Source organism: Miscanthus floridulus, chromosome 16, assembly GCF_019320115.1.
Source record: "Miscanthus floridulus cultivar M001 chromosome 16, ASM1932011v1, whole genome shotgun sequence".
Classification (NCBI taxonomy): Eukaryota; Viridiplantae; Streptophyta; class Magnoliopsida; order Poales; family Poaceae; genus Miscanthus; species Miscanthus floridulus.
In genome coordinates this window covers 32,782,208-32,801,051 of record NC_089595.1, presented here as the reverse complement: position 1 = coordinate 32,801,051, position 18,844 = coordinate 32,782,208, and the positions used below count along the sequence as shown (strand labels likewise).

The 18,844-nt window shown below is 41.1% G+C and overlaps 1 protein-coding gene across 1 annotated transcript; it reads left to right on the top strand.

Annotated features, from left to right (window-relative positions):
- Positions 1 to 231: 231 nt before the first annotated feature.
- On the top strand, positions 232 to 3,760 carry LOC136511867 (uncharacterized). Its single transcript, XM_066505892.1, has 8 exons — positions 232 to 393; positions 532 to 657; positions 750 to 827; positions 1,416 to 1,541; positions 1,640 to 1,741; positions 1,833 to 1,979; positions 2,596 to 2,710; positions 3,708 to 3,760. Exons 1-8 carry the CDS (start codon positions 232 to 234, stop codon positions 3,758 to 3,760), a joined length of 909 nt encoding a protein of 302 aa, XP_066361989.1.
- The last annotated feature ends 15,084 nt before the right edge of the window (positions 3,761 to 18,844 follow it).

Below are 18,844 nucleotides of genomic sequence, written 5' to 3'. Positions count from 1 at the left end.
TCTACAACACTAAATGAGCTAGGCGTTACACTATCGGTTAGATCTTGAATAAGATTCTTTGAGTTGTTCCTTACCAAACAACGAGTCAATTTCTAGCCTATGGTGGATGCCAGCTAGCACTAGATGGATAGGAAGATTAGTATAAATACCCATCATTGAAGTAATCCTTTGCTTTGATAGATCCAAAGCTAGAAGGTAAGCATAAGTAGATTGTAGCCAAACCCTCGAAAAATGGGTGACAAACCTATTACTACGATATCGGATGAGGAGGCAAAGGAACCAACTACTCTGGGTGAGGAGGAGGATATTGAGGCATTAGCGGAGCCGCCGGATTGGCTCCCTGATGGATGGATCATGGAGGTCTACCGCGCTGAAGATGGCACCATTATTCGAGTATGTTTCTCAAACTATAGGAATAGTATTAGTGCTTGTATATGATTCAACAAGTAATTGTGTCGTATGGAATGTCACATGTAAACTAGACTTTCCTATTATTCAGATTTATGAACCTTTGAACTATTTTGCAAGCAGTACTATACTTCTCCCATATCAAATTACACATTCACCATGAAGTCGGAAGTATTGGAGTACCTTTTTTCCGGGACAGATGAGCGTATGCTGGAATCGAAGGAACGTGGTGCAGAAAACACACTTCAGGTGCCTGACTACAATTTTTTATGTATGACCAACTTTTTATTTTAGATGTGTTATTACAATTCTTTGTATGTTCATTATGCTTGCATATTCAGAGACAACATGAATGGCTTCCAAAGGGGTGGGTAATGGAGATAAGAGCTGGTGGGGAGAAGACAGACAAGATGTACAAGGTATATAGCCACGGGTTTAGTTAGTTGGTACCAATGTTATATTATATATATGTTGCTGGTTTTACATTACTTTGAGGCTCTCATAGTAACTAATAATTGCAATTAAACAAGTTATCTCTTAATGTAACATTCTTCTATTTGTATGCAAATTGTTACATTCAAACAATAAACTCAGTAGATACTAAATTTTCCAAATAATAAACGAATACATTGAACATATTTGAATTATAGAAGAGGATGATATGGAATAGCTAGATTCTGAGTACGTAATTGCACCCCAGTGAAGAGCAAACTAGAGTGGAGGTATGTAAGGAATATCACTGTATGAGATCATTGCATTTTTTATATTCTTATAAACTTAACTATTGTTTTTATTTAGGAAACTTATTTATTACGTATATCCTATCCATTGTCTAGCTTTGATCCAAGAAACTTATTATAAATAAAGTTATGTATATGTTATCTTCAGGTCTTAGAAGCAATTGAATTAATTTTGAAATGGAGCATCAAGTGCAAACAATGTTGTGTACCAATGATTTTAGTATACATTGATGGCTACTACTGATAGTCCTTATGGTTTCATTGTAGTTTTATGTCCACTCAATCACTGGTGTGCGATTGCTATCAAAGCAAGATGTGCTACTATATATCAATGAGGCAAAGGTCTCTGGGTGCGACACCAATGGACAATGTGACACAAGTTCTGAAGACAATGTGTGTCTCTTGCTAGAACTTGTTCAACTCAAATAACACATTACGTCTTTTTTCAGTGTTTGATGTCTTTTCTATTTATTCGTTTGGCATATGTGTAGATACTTGCAAAAGTGGACTTTCGGCCAAGTGGATTGCCTGAAGGTTGGGTAAAAGAAATAGTATATAGAAAAACAAAGGAAGGATTGATCAGGAGAGATCCGGTAAATAATATGGCTCATTAGTCATGATTTTTACCATTGAATGAATCAACATTACTTGATTTAGGAATCATTATTTTGCCTTATCATGCAGTATTACACGGATCCTGCTAGTTCCTACACATTCCGCACACTGAAATCTGCATTATCCTTCCTAGAAACTGGAACGGTATCCAAGCATGCAATTATTCAAAGGACAAGTGTTCATGATCTGTACTCTTTTGAAATATCCACAGATATGGTAATTGTTCTCTTGGTTTTTTGTTTATCTAGTGAAAATCTGCATGATATACTTTTTCCTAGTTGCTTGCATTTTGGACATTATCATCCAGAAACAAAGGTAGTGAATTTTGTTCCCTTGCCACTTGATTCATCCACATTTGTCTTTCCTAACTTCCAAATGGTTTCGTATTTGCATTTCTTTCAATCACTTGTTACCTAGTTTGTTTTACCATTACCATCAGCAATGAGTAACTAGGAAACAATTATTTATGGGTCAACAATGTTATGGAAATCAACTTTCACTTAATGTTTTGTAGCGGTAATTTTATTTATGGTCTTGGTTTTTTGGCAATTGGGGACAAGATTTCTTATACTCCCTCCACCCACAAAAAGTTTACCTTCTCGACAAGTTTGCTTCCAAACTTTCCAATATTAGAATAATATAACTTTAAACTATTTAGTTTTCAAAAACATATATTGTACGCTTCCAGCACTTTAGGTATCTCAATAGTATATATCAAAGAGCATATATATCATAGTGCACAAAATCAAATCTAATGACTATAAAGAGTAGCAGTGGAAAACTACAGAGGTAATTCTAGTATATAATTGATTAATTTTCTTTTCTATGGCAGCATGAAAGTTTACGTAATAGATTAATAATAAATGAGAAGCCTTATCAGGAGCCCACAAGATCATCTCGGTCTAGGCGAGCATTGAAAATAGAACATGATCTAAATATAGATGACTGTAAGTTCCTACATTTGTTGTTATTATCATAAATTTTGTACAGTTGTGTGCACACCTGCTTGAGTTTTTATTACTTTATTTATGTTCTAAAAATTTGCAAATACTTAAATGACATCAAAGATAGTATGGGGTTGGTTATCAAGAGTTTATATTTTGTTTTTTGCTACTTAAATTTTGCATTGTTGCTTATAACGGTCTTCTCATTTCTTTTTGTGCATTGGGAATGATGGTATATGTGCTATCACAAAATTTTATGAAAACTCTCAGGGATTGTTTCCAAATTTTCTATGCAACAATAGATACTAAAATATCATATCTTACATGGAAGCTTTAAATCTGATGTGCTTAGTTTGAGATAAAATAGGCAACATTATACTTTGGCCTTTAATTATTTGGCTTGTATTCTGACTTTTACTCAATTTATAAGCACCAGGTAAGTAAGCAAAGAATTAACTTTACAAATAAAAGTTTCAAGAGTATTGGTAGTTAGATGATTAACCAGACCATATGCCCATAATCCTTAGCATGCATAGCACACAATACTAGTTAATATTGATGTGCACCACTAAGTTCATTTTTCACGTCTTCTTAAATCTTCTCATGTGGAATTTCGTTTGAATCCAACTCAAATTGGGACAGACGGGATAGCCCTGGTTATTTTGTGAATACCTCTTTTAGTGATGAACTACAATCTCAAGATACAAAATTGTGTGGTTGATTAGATGCATCAACTACAATCTCAAGATACAAACTTGTGTGGTTGATTAGATGCATCCAACCTTCTTGATTGAAACACATGCCTCAATAGAAAGATTGTTTACATACGGAACTAGGCAGCATGCATGTTCAATAACAAACTATACGTGAGATTTGAATGGTAAAAGTTAGTACACATGTACTGGTTCTATTTAAACAAATATGACTATTTTATCATTGTTTAATATGTTGTGTTTTCCCATCCATTCTCTGATACATAATTTATGGTTTTTTATGCTAGCAAAAGACGGTGATACCTCAGGTGGCACTGATTCAGCAAATGAGTCTGAATAAGAAAACATTAGAGGCAAGAAGGTTGCCAGCAAAAAAAAAGCAACTAGCTCAACGACAGTAAGGCCACCTCAATTTAGGATTAAGGAGGGGATGGACAATCAGGATGCAGACTAATGAAACTTCTTGCACACTACATACCAATAAAATTTCACCAACACTTATGATATTGTGGTTTGTTAATTGTTATTTTTAGTGTATTGTCATTACCAAAATAATAATTAATTGCAAAACCAAAACTTGTATTAGCTCATGTGAGACTGCAGAATTTGTTATCCTTAATGCTTCAAGTGCACTGAGTGCTAATAAATTTCTTTTGAATATATTCCAATTCATAACTCAGTGTTCAACATATTTCATAAGCAATACGATTATCTGGCTTCTGCATGTGTTGATGCATTAGTTGCACGTTGGGGGTGGAACTGGGTGCTTACTGAGATTTAATATCTATCTATCTACAACTAAAAAGCCTCAAGTGTCAGCGTCTACCCAGTAGCACCAAACACACCACTGACACAAGACCTCCAGCCGATTGAACATTTGTTCGTCCACCTTAGCACTAGTTATTTTTAATCTCCTCAGCACCATACATCACGATGCTAACACATCCTTCCCAAAATCGTGCATCTGCACGGCTTTGCATCTGTAGTCTGTACCCCTCCTAAAATCGTCCGCCCTCTTCCGCTGGTCTGCAACGGCTGACTTTGGGTGCGCTTCCGCTAGCCAGCGATGGTCTACCTTGGGCTCGCCTTCTCTGTTGGCTTGTAGCATCCGACCCCACCCGCCATGTCTGCCAGCTTGTGGCGCCCGAGCTCGTCATGCCTCCTCCGCTGGCTAGAGGCCAACCCTGTGCACGCCGCACATGTCCCAGATGCCCGCCTTCTCTACTAGCTTGTGGCACCCGTGGACCCTAGGCTTGTGGCACAGGAGGAGATGGTGGCGACGCCTTCATCGCTCATGGTTGTGTCTCTAGCTTCCCTCTGCCTCTCGCATTCGATTGGGTCAGGATGGGGCATCGCACTGCATCGTTGCCTAACTCTAACCAGGGTGTATGCCTAATTTCCTGTTTCCACGGATGACGAGCTCCACGGGTGCTGTTAGAAACTTAGAGATTTTTAGATTTAATTTAATCCAGAAAAATAGTTGACAAATATTTGTGATATCATATATGTGCATGTGTCATCTAACTATTTCAGTAACAACCATGATGAACCTATTTAATTTATGAAACTCACACAAATAAAACTCTCACTCAAACTTTAAACAATCAATTCTCATATTCTCGACAAAAATCGCTTAGGATTCCTAGTTCCCCGCTGTTTTGATGATAACTCTCGATCCGCTTAACCAACTAAAGCAAACAAATGCATCTTAAATATCTAGAAAATTTTTTCTTAGAACTACTGTTGAGAAAGTCAGGACCAATTCTGGCTCTAATCTTGTCGAAAATAGATAAAAGATATTTCTTTACGAGAATATATCAAGTCAGACAGCTGCACTAATTCGGGCATAACTCCTAATCCGTTAATCCAATTCGAGTGAAACAGAAGCTACTGGAAAGATAAAAACTTAGGCTACAACTTTTCTTTTAGTGCACCATTGAAACTCCACACCAATTATTCCTAGAAATTCATGAACAAGTCAGTCTAATTTACACGTACCATTGGCGTACTCTTCTCTGCACAGAATTTCTTTATCTGATTGCTCCTTAAAGGATCGAACTCAGAGCAGAGGTAACAATTTGCAAAGGATTGAATGGATCCTGGATTCCTAAATTTTTTCTTTCACTTGCTTTTCCCTTAGTTGCCCTGCCCTCTCCTATTTTCTTTAGCCAGCACCATGTCGTTTACCTATTACTAATCGTGGACCAAGCAACAGCACCTGGTGCTTCAGGGAAACTTCAGCACACAGGACAGGTTAATCAACACCCTAGGAAAATCAGTGCAGCGCCACGGTTGGATGAACGTCGCTGGCAGAGATGCAAGAAGCAGCAGGATTGCAAATGCACGCGCGGTTACTAGTAAGCCGAATACTTCGACAGGAGATGGCAGAGCAACAAGGGCCCGGGAGGCAGAGATCTTTGGCAGCATCGATTAGAGCAAAGTGGCGGCAGGAGCATGAACAGAGTCATGAAGGGGAAAAAAGGAGCACACGGCTATTGCCCGGCCAGCCATGTGTTAGGCCAGCCGCACAGCCAGCCGCTCTGCACGTGCTCTCTCTCTTCTCTCTTCTTCCTCTCATGGTCCTGTTCAGCTTATTCTTCCTCGCATGGTACTGTTCATCTTCTTCCTCCTGCGGTCCCACCGCCCCGTTGCCCATCGCCCCGCCGTGGGTGAGCTAGGGTTTCACCGGAGCTCCCCCCCCCCCCCCCCCCCCCCCCCGCCCGCCCGCCCCAGCCCCCGCCCTAACCTGGTCCGGCCGCCTCCTCCGTCGACAGGGCCCCTAAACCACCTGCCCACCACCTGGACGACCTTCCTCCCCAAACCACTTCCCTTCTAAGGCCGCCGGAGTTGGGGAAGATAAGAGGGAGAGCTCGCCAAAACCCTAACTCGTAGATCCAGGAGGAGGAGGAAGTTGCCTACCTCATCGGCGCCGCCCCCCGCTGTCGGTGCCCGCCGCCTCCACTAGAGGGGAGAGAGGGAGGAGCCACATCGGGGAGGAGCCGCGTTGGGCGCGTGTGGAGGAGCCACTGCCAGAACCCGCCGTTGCCATCGGAGGGGAGGGAGGGAGGAGCCGCGGCGCGTGGGGAGGGAGATGAGTGCGGTGTCGGGCGTGAGTGATTGTTTGCGCGCGGCTGGACAAAAATATGGCCATGGGTATTAAAGTCATTACCAAAAAGAATGAGTTGAACAGGTGGTGGCGTGAGAAGAGTTTGCGGTGTGAAAAAAAAAACTGCCTTTTCTTTTTCTTAACCGATTAGGAAACCTAAGTCATATGCAAGGGTTCAAATTTAGTGTCTCCTACTAAATTTTTCCGACCTCCAAACAGAACATGTTGCTAGTCAAATGGATTTGTTTCGATGAGATCTACAAAAATACGGTCTCCGATTGTCCATGGGACTTACAGTTCAAGAAGTCAAAATTTTCTCCTCTTTTCAGTCTGCACGATCAACCCATTAATTTTTTAAAATTCAGGGTATTACAAAGATCATCCAGGTAAGCTACGTGGCTTGAAAACTCACAGGTGATGCGGTGATGCCCTGTACATGGAAACTTCAGAGTTCTGAAGCTTCCTCGTATTCAAACCAGGGATTAATTGTCCTAATCACGCTTGTATGTGCTTTGCCACATAGCTGAAACGGCTATCTGAATGAATTGTTTGAGTGCCTTCCCATACCTCAAATGGACTAAGCAGCTGTTTTTACGGAATCTTGCTTTCTTTAGGGGAGTCGCGTGACTAATGTCCTTTAGAACGTCGTCGTTCAAATTGTTTGGGTCACGTGATATGCCTGTGTTCACCAAGTTATATAATTTATTTGGGAGCCTTTCTTTGGGCCAAATACTCTCAAGATTTAACAAGGTATAGTACTTGTTGAATCTGTTATACACAGCAGGAAAATTGGAGCGAGGTTCAGTGTCCAAGTCTATCGGTCTAGCTATACTGCATAATGTCAGCAGCTTACTTGATTCGTTTTAGCCCATATACTCATGTACCGAACTGGGTGAAAATTGGCAAGCACAATTCTTTGGCGCTACTATGAGAAGATGATCATGTGCCTGACACAGCTAAACAAATCAGTCTGCATGTTTTGTGAATGGTTGAGGTAAACACGCTCTTTGGCTTTCATGAAGCTGCTACATAATGCTATTATGCTGACACCTCCGAAACTACATGCATTGATGAGACCATTGTGCTAATTGTTTGGAATTTCTCTATTTGCCCCTTGTATCTCAAACTGTTGGTGGTGGTGGTGTAGGCGCAGGAGGGAGAGGAGGCGGCGGCTAGAGCAACTCAATCAACTTGCCGATAGGCTGCACTCACGCCCCTGCTAGAGCAACTCAATCAACGTGAAGGTGGGTTGATGCTCGAAAATTCTCACTTCTTCTTCATAGCATTTTGACCGGTGTGTATTGGTCACATTCCCCATCACTAAGGCACTCGGAGCACTACAGCCGGTCCTCATTTTCCATAGGCAATGTAAGACAACATGTATGCGAGATGTCCATGATTCAAACCAGTGGCGGAGCTAGAGCAGGGGGGTGCGCGGATGGGTGTATAGAATTTTATAGTGTGGGTGCATATATGGTGAAAAATTAAACATAATCACTGTTTTTCTAATTTTTCGTGGGTGCGGCCGCACCCCCTACCATGACTATGGATCCGCCCCTGATTCAAACCTGTCACGCATGTCCACTGCACATATTAATTATTTAGAGGTGATTTCACTGAACCTCGGCAACCAGGCGGTTACTTCAGATACGAGTTGTCGTTCATGGGGTTATCGGGAGAAGATAATGATTTGGCTTACGCAAAAATTTTATCAGTAATCTATATGCTTCTAGCATGTGGTTTGCATATTTTTTTAGTCTTTGATTTTATACAAGACATGGCAGCTATTTAAAGTAATGATAATTTGTTCATGATTTTAATCAAGGGTAATACAACTTGCAATTTTTATGGAATTTTGACCATTCATTATACAAGGATTTGATATATTAGACTATTGATAAATTTATGGCTTGATATTTTTTATTAGTTTGTATGCCTCTTACAAGGTCTAGGTACATCTAGCATTGTTAGTCTTGTACTATATATAGGATTTTTTATAGACACGTGCGTGCTGCATATGCATTTCCACTAGTTTAATATAAAAAATCCATATATTTGTTCTAACATAACATATTCATGGTCAGTTTCTATGTTACAACTTACAACATACAATCAGATGGCAATGAGTACAGTGTATCAAGTTCACGAGACATCATGAAAAAAAGGGGTTAAGTAAGCTAGATGACACATCTCATCATGCCCAGGCCCAGCTATAATTTTTATATGATAGTTTTGTTTTTGGCCCTCCATGAGCATCACGTCTTCATACCAATATTAATTAAGAGGCAAAAAGGGGGGTTGAAACTATGTTACAATCGTGGTCAGGTTCGTTGGACACCAACCACATCAACTCCAGATTCATTCTGTGGTCAAACATAGTATTCTTTGCAGTGCAGCTATGCACATAGAATGCCAGCTAGCATCATTATGAGTTGTTCTTCCACTTACCTACCTTAAAGATGCACAACATGATTTTGGCTCACCCTCTTCCTATTTTACATTCTGTGTATTAATAATGCAATCTGTATTTCAAATCTGTAGTATCTACAACACTAAATGAGCGAGGCGTTACACATTATGAGTTGTTCTGCCACTTGCCTACCATAAAGATCCATAACATGATGTTGGCTCACCCTCCTTCCTATTTTACATTCTCTGTATTAATAATATGCAATCTGCATTTCAAATCTACAGTATCTACAACACTAAATGAGCTAGGCGTGACACATGATGTTTGCTCACCCTCCTTCCTATTTTACACTCTGTGTATTAATAATATATAATATGCATTTCAAATCTAAAGTATCTACAACACTAAACGAACTAGGCGTTACACTGTCTTTTAGATCTTGAAAAAGAATCTTTGAGTTGTTCCTTACCAAACAACCAATCAATTTCCAGCATATGGTGGATGCCAGCTATACATCGACCACTAAAAACTAGTGATGGCTACAAACCCACAACATTTGGCACGCCAGGTAGGAGAGCATCATGTGTGTTTATCGGTCTTCATTGGCTGGCTCATGTCGCCGCCGATGTCTAAGCTAGAGGCGCTGCCCGCGAGGGTGGTGTTCGCTTCTCCAGTTAGGCCTTATCCACCGATGTCACCTTCCTTCATGGCCAAGCGCTCAGCATTATTGGGAGCCTATCGCCAATCATCTCGGTGAACTTTGCCTCTACGGTGGAGCGGTGTCAGGGGGAATCACACCCCTACATCTCCTCCTTTGGGCGGGCCTCCTACAGGCCAAACAAGGATGATGCCAACAAATTGTTGAAGCAGCAAAGTCCAAAACAAAAAAAGCAAATGAATAAAAGATTGAAAGTTACATAAAAGAAGAAGAAACAAAATACGAACACAATAATAGAGGGTAAGTTTGCATGATAAAGCTGGGTACATCTATCCTGTCACCGTAGTATTTTCTACCCACCTTAATTCTTGACCCTCAGGTATACTTTAAAATCTATCCAACGCATGTAAGTGTCTTACCCTAATCTGACAAGCGGACCTAGTCGGAAACTTTTTTGTTTACACCATGTCTGCCTCTGTCGTGCCTCTGTTCAGCTTGTTTTCGATCGTCTGTCACCATATTCGCTCACCTGTACCCATCTCTTTCCTTTTCTCCGCATGCTACATAACCCTTGCCACCGCCGCCATAGAAAAAGGAAAAAAAACTTACCTTGACTTTAGTCTTTGGCCCCCAAGCGTAGACGTGGAGACTACAATCCCTATATCGTGTCGTCGACGTTGTGAACGCGGGATCGCTCTTGGCTGTGACCCTGCGTCGCGCATCTTTCCGGATCATCGGCTGATTGGTGCCCTTCGCGGCTTCGTCCCCATTGTCCGTGCGCTGCGTGGCCGCGTTGGCAGTTGCGGAGGTCGGCTTTTACTCTCGCAGTTCTGTGACTCGGCACAAGGTAGAATGCCTCAGGTGAAGCTTCCTTTTCTACCACGAGGACATCATCCAGTGGTGGCTGCGATCAAGAAATGCAAGACTTCTCAAAGGACGATATCGTCACCGATCGCCTTGACGCAGAAGGCAAACGAATGGCTGTTGGCGGGCTACAAGCATCTTAGGACGGTGAGGCGCTTTTATGTTGTGAACTTCTACTACCTCTTATAATGAAATATGTGCTACGGCACGGTTGCGAAAAAAATATATCATGATCTTACCTGAGATAAAAAAATTATAATTTGATTTCACAAATCTCTGTGTTTTTTCTATATATTTGGTTAAGCTTTTAAAAAATTGACTTAATAAAATAGGATGGAGGTAGCACTGCATGCACCATGTGCCAAGCCGAGAGTGTAAGGGGTAACTTGGTTTCCTTCCTACTCAACAAAGAACTGATGAGGAAAGCGGGACGTGCTCATCTCTGAAAGAGGAAAAATGGAGAATGCTTGAATGATTAACCAAGGAATGTTTGGTACTCCCTTCGTTTCAAATTATAAGACGTTTTGGCTATGTCTAGATACATAGCAAATGCAACGTATCTAGAAAAGCTAAAACTTTGTATAATTTGGGACGGATCTAATAGATAAGAAGGCAAGTGGGGAGCCGGATAGGCAAAAGCCCGCATGCCATACACGTAGGGAACCAAGCCCATGCGGCCACACAAGTAGATCACCCATACAAGTAGGGGTCAAGGTGACCAAGCCTAGGCCACACAAGTAGATCACGTTTACTAATTCTATCACTACCCCGCAGTCGAAGCGTGAGCTGACGGTGAGACTAGAAGTCAACTAACATCCCCTCGCAGTCACAAGTTGGTGCGGTGCAGACACTGTGACTGGAGAGAAAACCTGCGAAGACTCATACAGATGATAGCCCTTTGCCGATGTTGAGGTAGCCAAGCTTAAGGGTGCAATTGCCGTGTTCGAAGAAGCCATGCTGAAGATAGCCGAGGTCGACGTAGTTGTGGTCAGGTTGCCGTGCCGATGGAGCTGCAAGTGCACAAGTGCACAATGCCTTTCTCAACTTGTAAACATGGTTGGGCTTCTTCTCATCTTCAAAACCGAGTGGTTGTTCAACATATATCAACTCATTTATTTACCCATTCAAGAAATCACTCTTCACATCCATTTGGTATAACTTGATGCTGTGGGCACAAGAATAGGCTAGCAAAATCTGAACTACTTCTAATCTGGCAACTAGGGCATATGTTTCTTCAAAGTCAAGACCCTCAACTTGAGTGTAACCTTGAGCTACCAATCTTGCTTTGTTCCTTACAATAATCCCATCTCGATCTTGCTTGTTCTAAAAGACTCACTTGGTTCTAATCACATTATGATCCTTAGGCCTCTCAACTAACTCCCATACTTGATTTCTTATAAAATTGTTTAGCTCTTCATGCATGGCATTGACCCAATCAACATCCTTTAAAGCTTCATCTATCTTCTTTGGTTCAATTGATGATACAAATGAGAAATTCTCGCAAAAAGAAACCAATCTTGATCTAGTTTGCACATCTCTTGAAATATCTCCAATAATAGTATCTAATGGATGATCTCTTGCAATATTGGTTGGTTGGGGTATTTGAACTTGATTGCTTGCACTTGGTTTGTCATTTGAATGATCCACTTGAGATGATGAACTATGCACTTGTTGTTGATCTTGCACTGAGCATCACTTGTACTAGCTTGATTTTGATCATGAGAACCACTAGCTTGCACATTTGAGTTAGAGAGCACTTGATTCTTGTCATCTTCAACATCAATCAACTCTCTAGGCCCTATATCACCAACATCCATGTTCTTCATTGCATTAACTAATTGAGTGCCTCTTACATCATCTAGATTCTTATCTTCTTCTTAGGAACCCTTAGTTTCATCAAATTCAACATCATGAACCTCCTCAAGAGTACCACTTGCCAAATTCCAAACTCTATAAGTCTTGCTAGTAGTAGAGTATCCAAGCAAGAAACTTTCATCACATTTCTTCTCAAGCTTGCTCAATCTAGTGTCTTTCTTCAAGATATAGCATTTGCAACAAAAAACCTGAAAGTATGCATTATTGGGCTTTCTACCATTCAAGATCGCATATGGGGTTTTCTCCAACATAGGATGACAATAGAGACAATTGCTATAATAGCAAGCCATGTTGATTGCTTCGGCCCAAAATGAATGGCTAACATTATACTCACTAAGCATTGATCTTGCCATGTGAATCAAAGTTCTATTCTTTCTCTCAACAAGGCCACTTGATTGTGGAGTGGACGGTCAAGAATTGATCCTAATGCCAAACTCATCACATAGCTCATCAATTCTTGTATTCTTGAATTCACTACCATTGTCACTTCTAACTTTCTTGATTGTAGTTTCAAACTCATTGTGAATGCTCTTAATGAATGACTTGAATGTATCAAACACATCACTCTTGTCAACAAGAAAGACTACCCATGTATATCTTGTAAAATCATCCACTATCACAAAGCCATATTTGTTGCCACCAATGCTAGTGTATGTTGTTGGCCCAAACAAATCCATATGTAGTAACTCAAATGCCTTAGATGTGCTCATGATGCTCTTCTTAGGATGTGTGTTACCAACTTGCTTTCTGGCTTGACAAGCACTACACAATTTTATCTTGCTCAAATGTGACATCTTTCAAGCCTCTAACAAGATCATGCTTAATCAATCTAATCAATTGTTTCATTCCAACACGACCAAGCCTTCTATGCCATAACCAACCCATGCTAGATTTGGTGAACAAACATGTTGATAATTGTGTTTCACTAGCATTGTAATCAACCAAGTATAGATTTTCATATATAAATCCTTTGAATATTAAGTTAGAGCCATCTACGCTTATGATTCACACCAAATATGTACTTGAAATCAAGATCACATAGTTGAGCTACCAACAATAGGTTGAAGTTCAAGCACTCTACTAGTAGCACATTGGAAATGCTCAAGTCATTGGATATTGCAATCTTACCAAGCCCTTTGACCTTGTCTTTGCCATTGTCACCAAATGTGATACTATCATAACCATTGCTATCATTGGTGTTGATTGAATTGAATATTCTTGCATCACCGGTCATATGTTGTGTGCACCCACTATAAAGCACCCAATGCCTTCCTCCGGCTTTGTAATTGATCTACAAAAGAAGATCAATTCTTTTTAGGTACCCAAACTTGCTTGGGTCCTTGAAGGTTAGTCATTAAGCTCTTTGGTACCCAAATGGACTTCTTTTTTGGGCCCAACATGGATGTACCAACAAACTTAGCCTTCACACCATTGGCACCCTTGGTAAGCAAATAACAAGAATCAAACTTAATTGAGGATACATTAGCATGTGATTTCCTATTTTTGAAATCGTGCTCTTTGTGACCAACTTGCTTGCTACTATAGCAATACCGACCATTGTTCTTCATAAAACTAGTCTTGTGAGGAGCAAAGGCCGCCTTGCCCTTCTTGGGGGTATAGCCTAATCTCTCTTTGTAGAGAGATACTCTTTGGCTACCCAAGCACATAAGCAAGCGGTCCTCACCACCATAGGCTTTGCCTAAGGCACGAGTGAGCTCATTGACCTCCTTCTTGAGGGTCTCATTCTCAACCATTAGTGAGGCATCACAAGTGAAACCATCACTAGTAGATGAAGTAGAAGTAGAAGTGCTACAAGAAGGGTTATTGGGAGCAACAATGATAGGGTCATAAAAAGATTCACTAATTAGATCACAAGTAGAGCCTATGTCACATGTTACAACAACCTCTTTCTTGGCTTGCTCAAGAAGAGAGGAGTGAGCCTTTTCAAACTTAGTGTGAGCCTTGCCAAGCTCCTCATGGTCTTCCTTTAGACTATCATGAGAAGCATTGAGCTCATCAAAGAATTGCTTGAGAGCTTTAATCTCCTTGCGCAATTCTTTGCACTCCTTCCTCTTTAACTCAAGACAAGAATGAGCTTGTTCTAGCATGTCCATGAGGTCTACCTCCTCATCACTATCACTATCACTATCACTATCACCCTCATCATTTTGTACCTTCATGGACTTAGCCATTAAGCATGTTGAAGTGTTGAAGAGAGAAGGTTTGTTGTTGATGGCGATGCTTGCTAGTGCCTTCTTAACAGATTTCTTGTCATCATCACTAAAATCATCATCATCCAAAGAGCCGTCACTATCCCAAGTGACCACATAGCCGCTACCCTTCTTCTTCTTCTTCTTGAATGTCATCTTCTTCTCTTTCTTTTCCTTCTTCTCCTTCTTTTCTTTCTTCTTCTCATCCTCATCATTGTCACTATTGTAGGGATAATCTGCTACAACGTGATCCTTGCTCTTGCATTTGTAGCATCTTCTCACATACTCCTTGTTGTGATCTCTTCTCTTTCTTGCACCATAGCCCTTCTTCTTCATGAATTTGCCCATCTTGCGCACAAAGAGAGCCATAGCTTCATCATCGAAGTCACTAGCTCACTACAAGAAATTCTTCTTTTTATGACAAAACTCCTCATGACGAGGACTGATTTCGTCATATAATGTTACATTGTGTGACGAAATTTTTCCTGTCATCACAAACTCACAAGGTTCAAAACTATTTATGATGACACTAAACTTTGTGTCACAGAAAGGTATAAATTTTCATCACAAATTGTCATTCACCAGCTGTCGGTTGACGGTTTCTTTTTGTGATGCTAGTACCTGTCTTTATGTGACGGTTTTCTGGCGTCACCTTATTTTTTCCCAAATAAAAGACGCGCTCCAATGGCAATATACCCCTACAGGTGGACCCTACCCATTTTTGTGTTGACTAGTTTCAGTCGTCCCCTCTCCCGTCTCCCCGACCTAGACTGAAGTAGGCGGCGGTGGTGGATATCCGGCGGCAGCCCCTAGTCAGAGCGGAGGGCGGCGAGCGGAGGGTGGGTCGCAGCATCTGGGCGAGCCTGGCCGGCATCGAGAGGGCTCAGGGTGGAGACAGCTTCACCTCTCCCCAACTGATGGCGTGGTGGCCTCTGGGCGGAGGCAGCTCAAGATCTGCTGCAAACGTGGCCGGCGGAGCGTGGATCTCCGGTGACCGGCGCCACTCCATCACCTTGTAGGCCACGTGCTCCTACTCCCCAGGTGCACATGGTTGGCAGTGCCACCATCATTCCCCTCCTGTCCCCCCTCCATTTGGTCGGCAGTATCACCCTCATCCCCCTCCTTGCTCCTCTTTGTGTTGCCATTGCAGTTCCTAATCAATCCCCTCTCTCTTAATTAGGGCTAATGTCGCAGGCTTCATCATCTAATGCTCGCAATCGTTGTTCAAGCGCAGCTAGGAGTGCCTAGGAACCCGGACCCCTTGCTGTTGTGGATGATGCGCCTCTGGCCAGTGCCGTCGATCTGCAGGCACCGATCGATGATGTGACTAGGTTGCCGTTGATTAGATGCCAAGATTGCAGGGATGTTAGGGTGTTTGCTGCCACGACAAAGTCTAGGTCTAACAAAGGAAAGAGATTTTTCAAGTGTCCTAGGAAGAGCTATGGAAATGTCAGTGCAGTTGCTCAATTTGCATTGCCCAAATTTTGTTCTTGTTTGCCCTAATTTCATTCCCTGTTGTTGTAATTTGGATGCAGGGGTCATGTTGTAGGTATTGGTTCAAGGAAGAGTATGTGGTGTTTCTTGTTGATAATGGATACCTACCGTCAGTTCACCCAACCATTGCAGCAGCTTCGACAACAGATGTTCCTGAGCTTGTGGGAAAAATTGAAAGCTTAGAGGAAAATCTGAACAAGGTCAAGGAGATGGTTGGCAAGAACAGGGAAGGCATAGGAAGCTGCATTTGTCTTGTGTGTGGATGTGTGAATGTAACAATATTCCTTTTGTTGGCCATCTTCTTGGTTGTAGCTGTTGTGTTGAAGTAGGCAATTGTGATGAAGTGTGGGCCTTTGTGTTTTGTCTGTAATGTTGACAAAAGCTGTAGTGTTGGCAAGAACATGTTGAACCTATTGTGCTGGATGTATGTGTTTGGCAAGACATGTATGAACTATGGGCCTTTGTGCTCTTGGACCTCTCTTGTGTGCATGAATATGTAACCTGTGCAATTGTGATCTGTGTTTGATGTGTAACCTGTGTGGGATGAAATTTTGGCACAATGTATATATTATGACAATTTTGTAGTTTCCATGACATTGTCTTTGGTCATAATCTCAGAAATATAACCTGCTCCAGATTTTTTGGGCATTCCATGACAAACTTTGTATTTTACATGACAATGTCATGTGTCATATAAACTTGCAGCATGTTTTCTGGGCAATAGTATATACATATATCATGTCCATGAAATCTGGGCAGCATTATAGCCTGCGTAACTTGCATCATGAATGAAATATCCATTGAAACATAACCATTGCATATAATGTCTTACAACAAAATAAGGCACATAAAGAAGTTCATGATTCACAAATACAATAGAATGACTAATAGAAGTTCATGGTTCAGAATTACAACAGAATCACTAATAGAAGTGGATGGTTCACAAAAATCTCTAGAAATGCAAAGTTTAGTCATCATCACTGTCTTCATCTGACATATTGCCTTCATCTGGACTATGGTACTCAAGGAAGGTTTCATCTTCGTCATCTTCATCTTCGCCGTATGTTTCTTCACCTTGAGCTGTATGTTCATGTCGACGGATGCTCTCGACAAGGTCTCTACTGACAGTGCTGCCTGGCTGATCCATGTGCAGCAAATCCATTTCAGGATAAATGTCCCCAACTATACCATCTCTGGAAGAAGTATTCTCCTCTTGGTATGCCTCCTAACATCTCATCTGCACTTGTTCATGGATTGGTTGGTTTGTGTTGGACTCTTCTACATCAAATATATGTCGGTGGCCAAAATCTTGTACCACTCGCCATGATGGACCTAACTTGTTATCTTCCAAGAAAAATACTTGTGAAGCTTCTGTGGCTAGAATGAAAGGATCATTCTTATACCATCGGCCTTGGATGTTAATGCTCTTGAAATAACCATCTTTCATCTGGTATGTCCTTCCCTCAAGATTGTAAAATTCACACCGCAATAAGATAATAGTTCTATTTCCTTTGTTGTTCTTAGCATAAGTCAAGTCAATAATGTCTATGATTGTGCCATAGAAGTCAATAGTGCCATCATTGTGAGTACCCTCAGTTTTGATGGTGGAGTTTTGTGTCTGCCTATGTTCTTCACGAGCCTTAGTGTGGTACCTTACCCCATTGATTATACATGCTGTGTATGAACGCACATGGTTGATCGGCCGACATGCAAGTGAGTATAGGTCTTCATCAATGTCAGTTGTGCCTTCGCATTTCAATCTGGTAATCTACAGGTTGCAAAGATAGAGAATTAGTTACTTTGAAAATATACTAAATCATAAATCATTTAGTCAAAGGTTCTTAAGTTGCACACACATGTTTCTCGAACCATGCAGCGAATTGTGTTGACATCACTTTTTCAATATCATTCACCTGTTGGTGTTCTAATTCTTCCCTGTACAAGCTGCAATAAAGGAATAAGTTAATTAGTTTTTGTGACACCAATATTAAATAAAGTTATATGCAATGACATCACAACAATTACTCACTCTTTGTATTGATCAACCTCTTCGCAATTATTTAGAACAAACCAAACCATAGAGTCATAGTCTTTATCTTCGTAATGTAACTTTGAAGCACCCAATAGGTTAATACCATGTGCAAAAATAGAGTAACCATTGGGTGACATGTCTCCATCTAAGTTTCTCTTGGGCCTAGTGAACCTATTAATAATGTCACTGAAATATGTTGAGCACTGGGTCATACACTCATAGGCTTCTTCCTCTTCACTTGATTCTTCTTTCTTAGCTTTGCCCTTGCTCTTGGATGAGGTGCTAGCCTTGAATGCTACACTTTTCTTCTTCTTGTCTTCATCCTTCTTCTCATCTTGGTCAACCCCCTCCCTTTCCACATGGTATGTCTCTTATGTCATGACATCACCTAGTACTTGGTTATGGGTTAGGTCCTTCAATTCTACTCTTATGATGATTAACCTCAATGTCTCAAATCTTGGAGGTAAGCACATCAAGAACCAATGAGAGACATCATCACCATTTATCTTTTCACCCAAAGCCTTCAAGTCATTGATGATCACTGGCAATCTATGGAACATCTCCGGAATGCTCACATCATTCTTCACCTTTAAGCTTGTCAACTTATCCTTGAGAATGTACAACTTGGCACTCTTGACCGCCAGTGTGGCCTCATAAGTTTCTTTCAATCTCTTCCATACTTCACTAGCTCTTTCACAATCCTTGATTTGCTCAAATACCTTTGAATTAATGGCATTGTAGATGGTGTTGAGAGCCATTGTATTGCATTGCTTGT

Bases quoted from the DNA above. Each gene is read 5' to 3' on its own strand.
- LOC136511867 (XM_066505892.1), top strand. From the start codon at position 232: ATGGGTGACAAACCTATTACTACGATATCGGATGAGGAGGCAAAGGAA. The intron at 658-749 runs GTGCCTGACTAC...TTGCATATTCAG, and splicing joins GTGCAGAAAACACACTTCAG to AGACAACATGAATGGCTTCC. The intron at 1,542-1,639 runs GTGTGTCTCTTG...GCATATGTGTAG, and splicing joins ACACAAGTTCTGAAGACAAT to ATACTTGCAAAAGTGGACTT.